This window comes from Strigops habroptila, chromosome 9 (assembly GCF_004027225.2).
Source record: "Strigops habroptila isolate Jane chromosome 9, bStrHab1.2.pri, whole genome shotgun sequence".
In the NCBI taxonomy this organism is placed as follows: Eukaryota; Metazoa; Chordata; class Aves; order Psittaciformes; family Psittacidae; genus Strigops; species Strigops habroptila.
Window position 1 is genome coordinate 19,016,696 of NC_044285.2, and position 15,446 is coordinate 19,032,141.

The 15,446-nt window shown below is 39.0% G+C and overlaps 1 protein-coding gene across 6 annotated transcripts in view; it reads right to left on the reverse strand.

The window, feature by feature from the left end:
* SCAPER (S-phase cyclin A associated protein in the ER) overlaps positions 1–15,446 on the reverse strand; it is a 148,061-nt gene that overhangs the window by 56,448 nt on the left and 76,167 nt on the right. For all 6 annotated transcript variants that reach the window (XM_030496783.1, XM_030496782.1, XM_030496784.1 and 3 more), the window contains one exon: positions 14,860–14,986. In XM_030496783.1, coding sequence (XP_030352643.1) covers positions 14,860–14,986 — 127 coding nt within the window. The remainder of the gene's footprint in view (positions 1–14,859; positions 14,987–15,446) is intronic.

The window sequence follows — 15,446 nt, forward strand, 5'->3', positions numbered from 1 at the left end:
GCATCCTGCTATCAGGAATCCCAGGTTCAGGCACAGCACCTTGAGTTTGGACTTGGGTCAGCGGAGGTCATGGGAACTGAAGGGAAAACGTGCCCTAGCCACAAAGGGCCAGAGAGTCACTTGAATATTGCATTACTGATGTTTTCAGAGCGAACATTGTGTGACCTGTACCAGAGGAAACGGTGAAAGACGGAACTGTGCCCAGGCAATCCCTCAGCTACCCACACTACAAAACTTCATATTGATGAGCTGTGTATAAAGAATGCTTCATCCCTGGCAGTGTTCAAGGCCAGGTTGGACAGAGCCTTTGGCAACATGGCCTAGTGTGAGGCATCCCTGCCCACGGCAGGGGGTTGGAACTGGATGACCTTAAGGTCCTTTCCAACCCAAACCAGTCTATGATTCCATGATTAATGAACAGTATTAAACCTCGCCAATATTGATAAGTATTATCATTCTATCTCTGAAGTATAGCAGCCAAATAATACCAAATTAATTTAAAGTATGCCTGAATTAATTCCTACTTGAGACAATCTTCAAATTTTGAAGTATCTGTATATTCATCTAAAGAAATATTTCTTAAACTATAAACATATGGGAGCAGGTTATCTTATCCAATTTAGCTACCTTTCCAAAATTAAGCTATATCCTTTAAAATACAATACAAACTCACTGAATGTTCTGTAGTGCTAAAGCTTTACATTAGCTGATACATAGTACCACACAACAGAAATTCAAAAGAGGTAGATTGAGGCGTGTAAGTTATTCAAAGCCCCTACTCACATAATATTCTTATTCAAATTGGTCCCTATTTAAATCTGTGTCAGAAAGAAAGACCCATTCAGGGAACCACAACTTCTACTCTGGTAGCAGCCAAGGCAGTGAGCAGATCAGGTACCACATGAGAATGAAAAATGACAGATTCTGCAGGGAGTAAATACTACATCCCTATTTGAAAAGAGCATAAACCAGCAGGGCACATTTTGGCTGCTTGAAAGAATCCTCCAGACATCTAACTTAGTCTCCCAAATTACTTAGCTAGATGTTTCTGAAACCTATTTCATCATTTCACCACAGAAACTGTTGAGTGGCTGCATACTTAGATTGGCAAGGTTACTCAGCAAAGGCAATCAAAGTAACAGGATTCATATTTCTTGAACAAAAGAAAATATATAAACATCTGGTTTTCAAACAGTGTGTAAGAATTTGGCTTCCTCATTCATATTTTCAGAAACTCACGACTACAAATAGTATTTTTAGACTGTCTGATATCTAAGTACAGAAGGATTTCAAGGCACTAAAGTTACCTGGTCATGCAAGAAAGCAGGGACAAACAATCATGTAGGCAAAAATGGTTATTACTACCATCTATGCACTTCTTAATAGAGAGAGGAGGAGGCACAAAAGCCTTGGGGATGCCACCTAGATGTGTCTTAACCATTAGCAAAACACTAACAGAGGCTTAGTCCTCAGAACAGCTGATGTAGCACTTAAGCCAGCACATGGAGAGAGTCTTGTTTTCCTTATCCCTCTCAGGTCTACCATTGAGAAATACAGTGGTCTTATTTGTACTGGAGGAAAGCCAACACAGCTGATGTGATATGAAGTATGTATTTTTAATCTTTGGACCATTATAAACTTGTCATTTAGAGCACAAGGCAACTAATTTCAGCAGAAGAGTGCATGAATCAAGTAACTAGCAGAGTGTGTGTACACCAATGCATGTGTGACAAGGGAAACAGAAATAACAATCAATTAAACAAACCGTCTAACCATTTTATATATTAATTATGAATTAAACATTTCAAGAAACTTAAAATCAATCTTTTTAAAATTTTTTTTTCATTATGACAGTCAAGACAGCTCCCTGCACACCAGGGAAGAGTGGCTGACTTATTTACCTACCTGGTACAACACCTTAATGGATTTGAATTCCCCTTTTCTCCTCTCCTATAGCTTGAGTGACAACTGACTAATAGGATTACAGGCTCTGTTCCAATAATACAGCTCAGCTACATGCCAGCAAAAAATGACAGCCTAAACCTGAATTACATGGCCTGGGAATCCATCCAATTATTAACTAAAGTAACTGTTATTACCTAACCTAATCAAAGGAGAAGCAGCTGTTAATCTTTGGTGGCCTGCAGTGTAGTAGCGGTCAGACTGGATGAACTGTCTTTGTACTTGACTCCTCTACAGACAATAATTATGTCCTTTGTGATCAGAAAGGAAGGGCTTCCTAACCTTTCAGACAGAGGCAGCAGATGGGGAACAACTGTTTGTGTGTTCGTTAACAAGATAGGGTGGATTTTATCAAGGTTTGGCATCTGTGGCACCTCCAGAAGCACCACTTACCCAATGATACACTGTTAGCAAATTTGAAAATTAGCAGACTAAATAGAAAGTTCAAAATAATGTTTTAATCCCATTATCTGACATTTGGTACAGAAAAATACACATGGCTAAAAAAACCAAAGCAATTTACACATATGTCTCATCATACCTAACGTGGTCAACAAAGAAATAGGTGACAAAGCCAAATGACCTGTGCTGCTACTTTGCTAGGTTTCATTTAACTCATTAAAGCAGTTAATATAAACTGTATGCTCCTGAAATAAAACCAAATCAGGAGAAAACATCTAGGATTTCTTTATACAAGTCAGTAGGTAATACAAAGTAACACAGAGTGAAATAAAGTGAGTGTCAATTAATAACAGCTTTTGGTTTCTGTGTACAACATTCCAGGACAGATGTGAGACCAAAACCTCTGTCATGTGCTGCTGCTTCCCATCACACAGGACATCTGGTAAACTGGAAGATTTGTAAACCAGAAGATACAAGGGCAGAGAAACATGCCTCACCATGAGACAGGAGAGAAGTACAGGTTAGCTTATGCTGGGGAAAGTAATACTATGATGGGATCACAGTGTGGAAGTACCTGACTGGGAAGATTTCTGATAATGCACAGTAACAGCTAATGTTTGGAAGCTGAACCTGGATGAGTTCAGGTAAGAACATAATGATTTTTTTAATGCCAAGAGTAATTAATGATGAGCATAATATACTTAGGATATAGTCGACTCTCAATCATTTGAAGTTTTTAAATCAAACCTGATTATCTCCTAGAAAAATATGATCCTAGTTAAATCATAATTTATTAATTTGGTGCAGGAGTTATTGGGTGAAATCCAATGTCCTGGACCAAAGTACTCACTTCCATACATTTCTCCTGTTAAAGTATTATTATTGGTTAATAAGTAGAGCAGAATCAGAAACAATGCAGAGCTTTAACAGCTAAAATGATTTAATGTCAACTTTACTGTCTCTGTTCTCTGTAACTTCAGCACCCCACACTTTGACCATCTGAAATCTTTTTGAACTTAAATACTCCAGTGTAAACCTTCTTTCTAAGACCAATCTCTTTCTATGTAGATTTAAAAAAGAATATTCTCCTGCATTGGTCAAAAGAACACTTTCTGCTAGTCCTGCCTACTATGTCTGAATAAGAAGCTGACCTGGAGAACCTGTCTGAACAGACCTCAGGAACTAAAACTGTTCAGAAGAAAATATTTCTGAAGGAAATCCCAACACTTTGAAACATTCTGATTTCTGTTTCTGAAAGAACATGCTGAACTTGTGCAACTCCATTCTACACTTGTTGAACTGTTCACTGAAGGAAGAAATAACTAATTAGTAAAATCTAGTTAAAATCCACCTTCAGTATTTTCTTCTTTCCTTTTATCTAGTGTTTGAAGATTCTATCTAAAACGCCAGGGGCTAAGAAATGCAGTTCAAAGCTACCTTAGAAAAACAAACCAGACAACTGAATCTTGAGCTGGCTCTTCCTTGTTGTTTCCCTCCTCCCCCTTTAAATACACAAGTATTTCACCATGCACGTACAAACCACAGATACATTCGTGATGGTAGAAAACCTACACTCTTTGATTAGTCCTCCAGACATAAAACTTTATACAGTGAAAATCACTGTAGAGTACACCAAAATAATATTTTCTACTAAAATAGGCACTTTTGTTCCCTGTAATACTTCTCTCTAGTGAAATCAGTATTAATGGGCTGTTGTTAAGCCCATTCCATCTGAAAATCTCAAAATGGTTTTCAAACATGAGTGACTTCACCCACAATAGAATTTCAAGCACTGAATCTCAATGGGAAGCTAGTTCAGGATTAAAACATGAGCTGGAAGTGGCTCAGAAGTATTTGCATACCATGGAGGGGAGGTATTCATTCCCATTACGGACATATCTATCATGTGTTTGTACCAAACAAACACATTTGGTACAACATGTGTACATGTGTACCTCCTCCCTCCTGCATTTGCTGACGTGTTAAAGCCCCAAGCTCTTCAGGTAGCACTATGAAAGGCCATAGAAAGGAGGCCTTGAGATGTGCTCCTTCCACCTTATCCTGCAAAGCAAAGTGCAAATTCTGAAGCCTTAAATATGATTCTGAAGCCTTCAAGATAAGACAGTTCCTCTGGTTTCTGTGTTTACACTCCATACAGACTGATCTCCACGGCTTCATGTAGGAGTGGATGGTTATTACCTAGCACCTGAGATGGCAGGAAGGTAAAGGGGCCTTATCTTGCAGAAGGTGTTTCACTCCCTGCATGATGTTTAGTACTTGTACACTCCCGTGCAGATTAAGCCATATCTTAGATTTAATAGAAAGGAAGACAAATATCTAAGTAAAACAAAAAGAAAGGGTGAAAAAGGAAGTGGCTCAAATGCAACAATAAAAATGAGGCTTACTTTATTTTTTAATTAAATGGGAAATAAAAAGAGAAGAGGTATTTACTATTATACTCTCTGAAAGTACATTACTGACAAACAACTTCAAAGTGGTCCAGGCGTAGGGACAATACCAGTCCCAAGAAATTGACTCCTAAGCCTGTCCTGCAAACACGATATGTCCTGTGCTCCTAAATTTTGGTTCTGTCTATGCACACCATATACTTGATTCATTCTTCTGTTTCCAAACTTCTGCCCATATTGTAAGGTAAGCCATACTGGATAGGGCTCCTTACTGGATCACTGTATTGTCAAGTAAGATGAACCTAATGACAGGATCAAGTTCTGCAGACTCTCTTCAGTTCAACAGTAAAATCACAGAGAGGCACTCAACACTTCCTATGACAAGGACAGGACCCTCACAATCCTGCTTGTGAAGTTTCAAGAGTCAGTGAAAGCCGTAAAGACAAGACAGGTAAACTACTGAATTCCATGTTACCTGTTTAGCTGCTTTCATTCATGCTAAGTAGCGTAACAGGAAACAGCCAATACTGCTTGGAAAAATAAGAATTGTCCTTATAGATATTGCAAAAGACAGCACTGAGCATTGCAGCATTTGTGCTTATTAAAGATATATGTTTATTCTATTTATAAATAATAGGGCATCTAGTAAGTGCATCGATTAAAGGAGGAAAGCAAGGATAAAGGTTTACGTCTCTAACACCGAGAACAACTGCTCCTAGATCTCCATAGATGGATGGCTCCATTAGCTAAGGCCATCTTGACTTCTTCTGAATAATCTCGTGAACAGAAGTTCCTAAACAAGTACCTAAAAAGCGCAATTACATGATCTTGTCCTGTTCTCTCTCAGCAGTTTGTTGGACAAGAAATTGTCCGGTGAGTAGGAAAGTTACAGATCTCTTTCAATGCTGAATCTTACACCCCTATGGATGTCACTTCACTACTGAAAGCATTCAGCCCCTAGAAAGCAGCACCGATTTCAGCTGAACCTCAACTATGAAAACCAGTGCAAGAAAGCAAACCTAAAGCTATTAGAATTATGTGGGAGGAGACATAAAGAGAGGGAGCGATGGTTGTTTAAAGACCTGTAGTGCAGTCAAAAGCATGTGAATTCTAATCCCAGCTTTCACACTGATTGCCTTGGGTACGCTCTTGGATCTTGTGACCTCTTGGATCACCCCATCTACAGGACTGCAAGGCTGAGGAATAATGTGGGGTTGTGAAGGACTGCAAACGTGAGAACACACAACAAAGACCTCTAAGTGATATGTTCTCAAGTCGAAGTGATGGCTCAAATCAGATGTCAAATGTTAAAAATACTTTCAAGAAAATACATGTACAGATACACCAGCAGACTAAATGAAATAAAAACTAAATTTCTTTAGAAACTGTAATTATCATTACTTCATCATGATCTCTAAACTGGCACCTGCTCATTAGCAGAAATGTGCCTCTGTAGGGCATTTTTTCATCACTGAGAAATCACTGCCTGTACTCTAATGGTATTAAAATGTATCTCTTGTCTTGTAAATGCTTAGTGAAGAAACTATGCATACTTGGAGTGTGTGTGTATATACATATATCTCCATTATACCCATTCTGATATGATGTATTAGTTCCAAACTGATGTAGAAGGAAAAAAAGCTTGATCTGAAAGCAAAAAGCCATAAGCAGTACAGCGTAAGTGCACTGGAAGCTAACAACACTTAACTGCATCCCAGAGAACCAGAAATCAACTACCTCCACTGTGCACAGTACATTAACCTCTGAATAATCTTGGAATAAGCACACTGCAGAGCTTATCTGTGAACTGAGCTTGCCTTTTAATACCATTTCCAGCAAACGAGTTAAAAAATATTCTGTGGCTGACCTTTACTAACATGTTCATCTTGAGAAAAAGGTTAATCCAGAGATTATAGAAACTCTGGGCTAACGAATTATTGATGATATAAACCTGCCCCGTCCACCATACAATACATAACACCCATGTGACCTACTGACTTCTTCCTGGCAGTGACAGGGAAAGGCTGTTTGGGTAGGAAATGCTGTCCAAAGAGCTCCTCCTGTGTTTGCCCCCTGCCTGCTCTTTGAACTCACTGCCACTGTGCTAGTGTCAGATCTGCTGCTGTAGTTGATCAGATTGGCTGATGTTTCTACTAACAGTAGCAGCTTGGACCATATGCAATCAAGATGGTAGATACAGTACAATACCGCACACTCCAGGCTTTCAACGTTGCTCAACCTCCTTCTCATGACTGTAGCTCTGGAACTGGCTACTGCAGGAGTATTCAAAGTTGAAAAATTAATCCACTCTTTGTATAGAAATACATTGTATATTTAGCTGAAATGAACCTTAAAGTTAGAACTTCTGGAAATCTATAAAAATTAAAAGTAGCGGTTACTTTCATAAAGAACAGAAACCATAAAGATGAAAGCACAGTTAAGACAGCAAGTGCATGTTTATTTTTTATACACTTTGGCCATAAAATGCCCAATGCCCAATATAAAAGGCAGCTTTTCAGTGTAAACCTGCATGCTATCTATCAAAATCCTCCCCTGGCTAAGAGCCAAAAGGCACATATCACAGATATAAGGGAAAGGCAGTAGGTTACAGCGTGACAGCAGCAAGGACTCCACAGGGTGTTGTGAGGGTGGAGGTGGAAAGTGCACAGGACTGATGTGGGGCTTGGGGCCTTCATCCAGAGCTATGAATCTGCCTTGCCAGCTGCTGCCAGAGGTCAGCCCAGCCCTGGTCCTGGGACACTGCTGCCACCGCAGGCAAGCTCAGCTCCTGCTCCAGCACTGGAGACGGGCCGCCCCGAGCTGCACTGCAGAGGAGCAGGACATGCAGACAGCACAGACCACAGCACCTCATAAATGTGCCTGCTGAACGGTGGGCAGGTGGCCTACCTTGTTTTGTTTCCTTTTAATGAATACTGTGCATATGTGTACTTCTATTTTTTCCTATAGAGCACTACGTATGATTGCACATTTTAAGTCTTGACAGGATATATGCTTGTTACCTATGTAAATATCCTAATGCACCCAAACCAGGAGACCTGCTGCTGTAAGAAGCTCAGTAGGATAAAAAGCTGTGTGAATTCAGAGCACACTGGCACGTGAAGTGCCACAGAATTGGCTGAACCTGATGTCACAAAGATGAAGGCATGCTCCAACAGGAACACTCAAACTGAACAACACGGCAGCCTGTTTGTTCAATGCAAAAATCAACAACATTTTAATGCCTGTTTTGAACATAGCCAGAACTAAACACAGAACTTTGACAATTAACATGCAAACTAATTTAGTAGGTAATACCTTTGGCCTTAGAAGTCACATCAGTATTACCCAAATTAAAATCTTATGAAGCATTTTTCCTCCAAAAAGAAAATGTTACTTCTAAATCGATTGATTAGTTCTATGGATGGAAAGGACAAGCTGTTGTTTCTGCCAGTAGTGTCCTCTAGTGGAGGAATGGGAGATACTGAGTAAACAAGAAAACAGAAATGGGCTGCACCACAGAAATCACTGTCAAGCAAAACACAAACAGCTCTTGATCACAAACATGCCTATAAAGTTTTAGCATCTTGACCAAGCTTTTCATTACTATAATAATGCTTAAACAGAAATATTAATTAACTTTTTAAAGCCTCAATCAGACTGAGAAATGAATCGGCTGTGAGGCCATATAATTGGTTGTGTGTGTTAAATAATAGATAATATGCCTGGATGTGTATGCAAGTATATACATAAGATCATAAAATACAGACAATACAGCTATATTTTGGGTAAAGCCACTAGTCTATGACTTAGGTAAAATCACTAAACCAGTAATTTCCTCTCTTTTTGATATATAATACCCTATGATGCTTTTTCTGATGTAGTAAGAGAGTGACAAATAAGCTGACACCTCCTGTGGTTTCTCCAGCTCTTGATGAACCCATGTATCAGGCTTTATGCTGCGTTTCTTCTAGAGGAGTAGTTATCTTTAACACTTAACTTTAACTAGGGAGGGACTGTAGCTTACCTACAGAAATGCTCTGCTATTGAAATGAGGAATCTATTCCATTTCCAACTCATCTATTGCTGTCTTCCTCTCTCTATCTCCTCCTTTTCCTATATAAAAGCCAACCAAGATAATTTGGGAGGGGGAGGAAATCATCACAGGTTTTTTTTAGGACCAGGGATTTTTGCCACTGTCTTATTCTCAGCTGACCCTTCAATGCTCCAAAGACAAGAAGTCTTCATTTTGAAAAGATTACTGACTCATTGCTCCGCCTGCCAACACTCCTGCTTTCTTCAGAGGTACTGACCATCCTTGCCTCTAAAGAGCATAGCTGATTAATAGAACCAAGCCAAGCTTGGATCAGTTGTTTTCAGCCAAATTTTAGGTTTACAATTTGCTGCTTCTAACTCACATTTGACAGTTTTCTTCAATTATAAAATAAAACCTCATGCTATGGCCTGTGTACTTTAAAGCCAGTCTGATTTTTCCAGTGGCATAATCTAGCATAAAATACACTACCTATTTACGTTACTCCTGCTTAGCTTAAGAATTCAAACTTCCTTCAAAAGTTTGATATCAAATTACAGTATCTTGTCTAATACTCATTCAAAGCAACAACGACTATGTGCAGCAATAATGCCACATCCAGTTCAAATACAACCAACAGCAAGGTAAGGAAAGCTTAAAGATACATTATTGCCTTTCAGTTGGTCCAGGATCCTGTAATTCTGGAAAATGAAATCCAGCCTCTATATTCAGTGTCTTTCAATTCTCTCTTTGATGGCTCCACTATTCTGCTACACTAAGAAACATGCAGCTACCCAGCTTCACAAATTCTGGCAGCATCAAAAATAAAAGTGTAAGAGTTTGGGAATCACAGTTCCCACTGTATTCTTACGTAAGTAACAACACTAACTATTTACAGCATAGAGTATCTGCTTCTAAACTGTATTTTGTCTGCATATATATGTCATACATATTTATTTACACACACGCAGGGCAATTTTAAATCTCTCCAGAGACTTTTGAAGAAATTTGTCACGAACAGTACAAAAGCTTGCCCATATTCCATTTAACGTTGCTTTTGTTCCATACCTTAGTTCTTCAACAGTTTGTAATTTTATTGTTTTGGTTTCTGATGATTCAGAGTTGGGGGGGGCACAGAATCAGGAAGAGCTGGCCAGGCAACTCAGAGTGCCTTCCAAAACTGGCCTATTAATCTTCACACTGGCTATGGTCACCATACCCAATGGGCCTGACAGTTTAAAGAATAAAATATAAATACCAGGCCCGCCTGTGTTGTTAAAGCCAGCCATTTCTGACAGTCTACACAATGGGATAAACACTGTCTGTCTGCAGTCCCCATGTATTTGAAAGCTACGACAAACATTTTACTGCAATGTAAATAACTGACATCAGGACTGCTGAAGCAGGAGGCAGAAAAATCTATCTCAAAATCACAAAACCAAAAACATTGCCCAACACAAAACAAACCATTAATGGTCACAGAGAGAGCATGTTTCAGAGGTCATAAGCATCGTATTAAAACATTGCTGTCAACAGCTCAGATTCACACATTTTTCAGTTACAAAACTACACCTTTTCTAAGGAAGTATATTTTTTTTCCCCTGAAATCTGTTTTGAGTAAGGATACTATCCTGAATTAGTAATAAAAATAAGTATCTTGAAACTCATCCTATTGAAAAGCAGCTACTTTTAGAACTGTATGGAGAGAGCTGGTACGTTACTACAAGCACTGTGTCCCAATTAGTAAAAGCCTCCTAATCTTCTGGATCCATTTTACTTCTACATTTTAACAACTCGAATTTGCGCTCACTATTATTTGCTGGGATTTTTACAGCACCTAGGGAGTGTGAAGGAGGTTAATGACACAGCTACTCTCAAAAATTTAGAAAATTATAGCATGTTTTATGAACACGAGAACCAGTGGAATCTTGTTTGTTAGGGCTCTGTGCCTTATGTTGGACAGGGAGCTTCAGCTTTCAGATTTGCTTAGGCTGGACATTTACAGAACTTTCCCCTATGGCTGCAGCCCTCTCTTCAGAAGTGTATCTGTAAGATCTTCTGTCAAATCACATGGGCAAAGGACTTTTAAAACCTTGATCCCCCCAAAAAAAACTCTGAAAATGAAATTTTTGGAAGAACTTTAGGGAAGCAATGTTGTGTCAGCAAGTCTAAGGATGACCACCTGAGAGACAGTAACCTCTGACTCAAGTCAGGTTCACAGCCTCAGACATGTATAGGCTTCAGCCAGCGTGATGTCTAATGTCTGTGCAGTAGAAAATGATTTCAGGATTTTAATTAGTAAATCTCACCTCTACACATGGAGGGAAAGAAATAATGTAAACAACAGCAACTTAAAACTGTACCTGTAGTCATGTTAATAGGATAGGCAGCTTTAAATATACCGGTTTTCTGGAAGTTTCTATCACAGGATATTTCTGTATGAGTGCTCCAGTCAAACCTGAGCAGTTAATCCGGAATTCCTTGCACAGCTGAAACACACTGCTGCCCTCAGCGATGGATGTGTAAAATTAGTCCATCAAAGAATGAATGTGTATAAAAACAAAAGAACAGCGGCAGAAAAACTGCTTTAGCCCTGCAGTTTCAAACATCAGCACTGCCTTCTTTAAGAGGATACACGAGTTCTTCTTTTAGCATCAAAGGCCCATTCATGGGAGATCTTAAACTGAATGTTATCAATCTTACTAAGAGCTTGAAGGGTCCCATATGACTATCTGCCAACACCAGGCCAGGCCTTTCTGATAACATATGTATGCATTTTGCTGTTATGTCTCTGTGTGTGTTTGGGTGTTTTAATATACTTTTAAACAAAGTAGAGGTGAAAGTGACTATCTCTTCTTGCTGGGACTTCTGCCAGAAAGGATGAGAGACTGCACAAAACCCAAGGACTGCCTTCCAGCCATCCAGAGCTCACCCAAACAAGCACCTGAGCAGTCCATGCTGTAGGTACACCTTGAGGACGGCACGCCATCAGGATTTGTGCCTCCTGCTTGATGTTACTAGCAGAAGCAAGGACACATGACCTGAGGGGTACAAATTTATTTAAACTGGAACGACATTGTGATTTATAGCTTTATAGTACCTTTTATGTTTATTTAATTAAAATGCACGTGAACTACATGCTGTATGCAGTTAATGGCCATACTCCACATTAGATCCTCAAAACCTGCACTTCAACTTGCTTACTTGCAAATACCGGTCTGGCAGATGGTTCAATAGCCCTATTGAACCACCAATAGCCCTAGTGGTTGTAGAACTTCATCCAAGGTAAGCCAACGTGGACAGATCAAGAAGTGTCTGGAGATCTAACAACCACTTGAAGGAAAGCAGAGCAACTCCTCTTTCATTTATTAGCACTCAAATCATGCATTGGATTCAAAGTGAAAGTTGTGGATTTTGCTGTGCTGGATGGGGAACCGGCAGCAGCCTATGAATTCTGTGTTCATTGAGAAGTGGGTAAGGTGCTACAGCAAACAGACAAGACTTCAAAAAATACAGTGGTTAAGAGCTATCTCTGCCTGAGAGACAGATCTCTCAAATTTGAGTATCTAGAAGATACACAAAAACCTTGTAGTTTACATTAAACAAACTCTTCTTGCTATACTGGTGAAACGACTCAGGCCCAAGTGCACACTTCTTATGTCCAGCAGAGCAGGAAGACGTGCCAAACAAAAGCAAGTCTGACCTCAATAATCATGCAAGCATACCTCATCCTAGAACGTTCTCACATTATAAAAGAAGCTCAGAAGTGAGAAAAAGCCTCATTCATTATCATGAAACGCAACAGATTAAGTCCAATAAGGAATGTCAGTCTGATTTGATTCTATCTGTTCTATTCTATCTAAACCTCAGTGAGACAGGGCTGCCCATCTTTCCTTTGTGGCTTTTTTATGATTGAAATCTGCGGAAATAATACGCCCCTACTCTTTAATGCTGTTTTAGCACAGTCATGGAATTTCTAATGAGCTGAATAACCCTTCCTTCTTGTTGGGAAATTTAATGGTATTTATTTTCCTTATTTACTGTTACCAACAGCAGCTCAGCATTTTATTTCATGGATTGTAAAACAAATCTTTATTTTCCAGTGAGACTGTATAAATACATTTTTCTGTCAGTGTAAACTACTAACAAAAGAAAAGAGGGTTTTTTGGATCAATTTTATTTTCTAATACTTTTGCCCGACTTCTCCTGAGCCTGAAGAATTTCTAGTAAGTGGCAAGGATCTATTGTAGTGAACTCTGTCCTCCCTCAGGGCAATTCTTTATTCAACCCAGGCCATTAGCAAGGGTAAATCAATGTTATCAGCTCACACACACTGACAGCTTGTGTGGTTCCCACTCCCTCATTCCTCCCTCCACATTATGGTATATTTTTATGCTCTCCAGGGAAATTCAATTAACAGTGTCAGTCTCCTCCTCCCAGCCGATGACTGACACCATCAAGATTCTTTTCACCGCCCATTGACATGTAAGATGTGTCTGCTGATTTCCTGACTCCCAAGTTAACAAGAGAATTACTATCCACTTCTATAAATGACTATGTATGATCTGTGCCGTAAACACAGTGACAGCTATTGAAATCAATCTTTTCTGACCTTATTGATTAGGACACTCGGATATAATAATACTTCACTACTGGCTGAGTAATGTTTTGGGGGTAAAACTCCAAATCAACAACAAAATAATGCATGTCTATTAATACTATCAAATTTATCTTTTCATTCCTCACCGCAGACTCCACAAGCAGTAAAATGTTATGAACAATCAATGATTAACATTTAGCTGCAATTCACGTCTCATTTAAAAAGAAAATTTCAGAAAATATCTACTGCTGAGAGGCTGGATGCAACACCACTTTCCCAAACCAGTTTCCAATAATTACTTAGATAACATTCAAAATAAATGCACCTTTTTATTGGCTTCATCCAACAACATTATTTCTGTATTTTGAAATAAATAATGAATTTTTCAATTATTAACAAACACACACCGCAAAGATTGGAAAATGTCATCACTCTTTTAAAAACACTATTAAACTTGATCAGCAGCTCAAAGTTTCTAACAGAATACATGTCTGAATATGCATCCCAGGCAGCGTTCAGTATTTAAAAGCACATGCTATTAGCAATTATGTTCCATATTGACTGAGCTGTGGAGAGCAGAGCACTCATCTTCACAGAGACCAACTCGGAACCACAATGATGCAACCCTCTCCTCAGATTTCATTAATTTGGTTTCTCTTGAGAACTCATTTTCATGATTACAGATACAAAAGAGAAGGATTTTCTAATGGTTAAAGAGAGAAAGAAGCATAATGTTCCATCTGAAAACTCAAATACTGCGGTCCTAATGGAGCATAAAACCCCATTACAAGACACAAAGCACTCTGGCAGCATACTGACCATGATGAAACAGTAAAAAAGATGCAAATGCTATGCTATCAATTAAAAAAATCCAACATTTACCATGAACCAAGACATGCTCTACAAACACAGTACTTTTAAAAAGCTCAAAACATAGAAATATCCCATACACATGCACATAATAACCTCATCCTACAGACCTACCAGCTTAGTTGTACTCAGGGAAAACTCAACAGATTTGTGCTCCTTCAAGGCTCAGCCATAACACCACAATATGCTGGCTGTGACAGCAAAGCTGCTCCAATTCTTCCCTCTGTTCTCTGCTAATTGTGTGGGCCCCTTGTAAAAGCTGTTTGTGGGTATGCACTATAAATTGGACTGAAAAGGCCCAGGTTAAAAACAACCCTAATGATAATAATGGGTTCCACTACTTTCCTAATGAAGTCATTACCCAGATAATCCAGCATCATTCAAGCATGTTTTCAGCACTGATGTGTAAACAGAAAAGCATCCACTGCTTCAGTCACCACAGAAAAGTGTAATAGCAGACAGTGCTTGTTACGCCGAGGTCATGTATTTATCAACACATCCCAACACATTCCCAAATCCAAACTGGTGACATTTGAGGGCAACATGGTTCAGGTTAATCATAAGTTATATCGTAATAATTACAATACCTGTTTTTCCAGAATACGAGAGATCTCTCCTAAAGTCCTGTCCAGAGCAGGAACCTTGTTGTTCCCCAGCGCACAGCTATCCTGCATTTGGAGGTGCTTTACAAGGTCTTTTGCTAATCGTTGTAACCTTCAATATTAAACAGAAAACAAAGAGCAGTTAAAGCAAAAACTCTCCTGATAACGTGCACTTTCATCTTTGTAATCAAACACTGCTAAATGAATGTCAATAAAGCAATCACAAAAATCTGAGTGGAAGTATTAAATTCATCAATACTAAACAACATGTAAAATATGCAATATAACAAGGAGATACAGTCAGCTTGAAGTGTCTGATATTTCAGTATCTACTTTTTCAGGGAAATGGCACAGAAATAGTGTGAACAGCACAGCCATGAAGATGCTTCTTTATTAGCAACATGTTTGTTTCTGTTGTTCAGTACAGTTCATTTCCCTATTCTCCCTCCACAGTTCATCCTGCTAGTTTCTGCCATCTTCATTTTCAACATGGTTTTATCCTACTTTTCTTCCATCACTCAACCCTTCCTCCTACTTAGCTGAGTAGTTCACTCTTGAGATGAGTAAGGGAA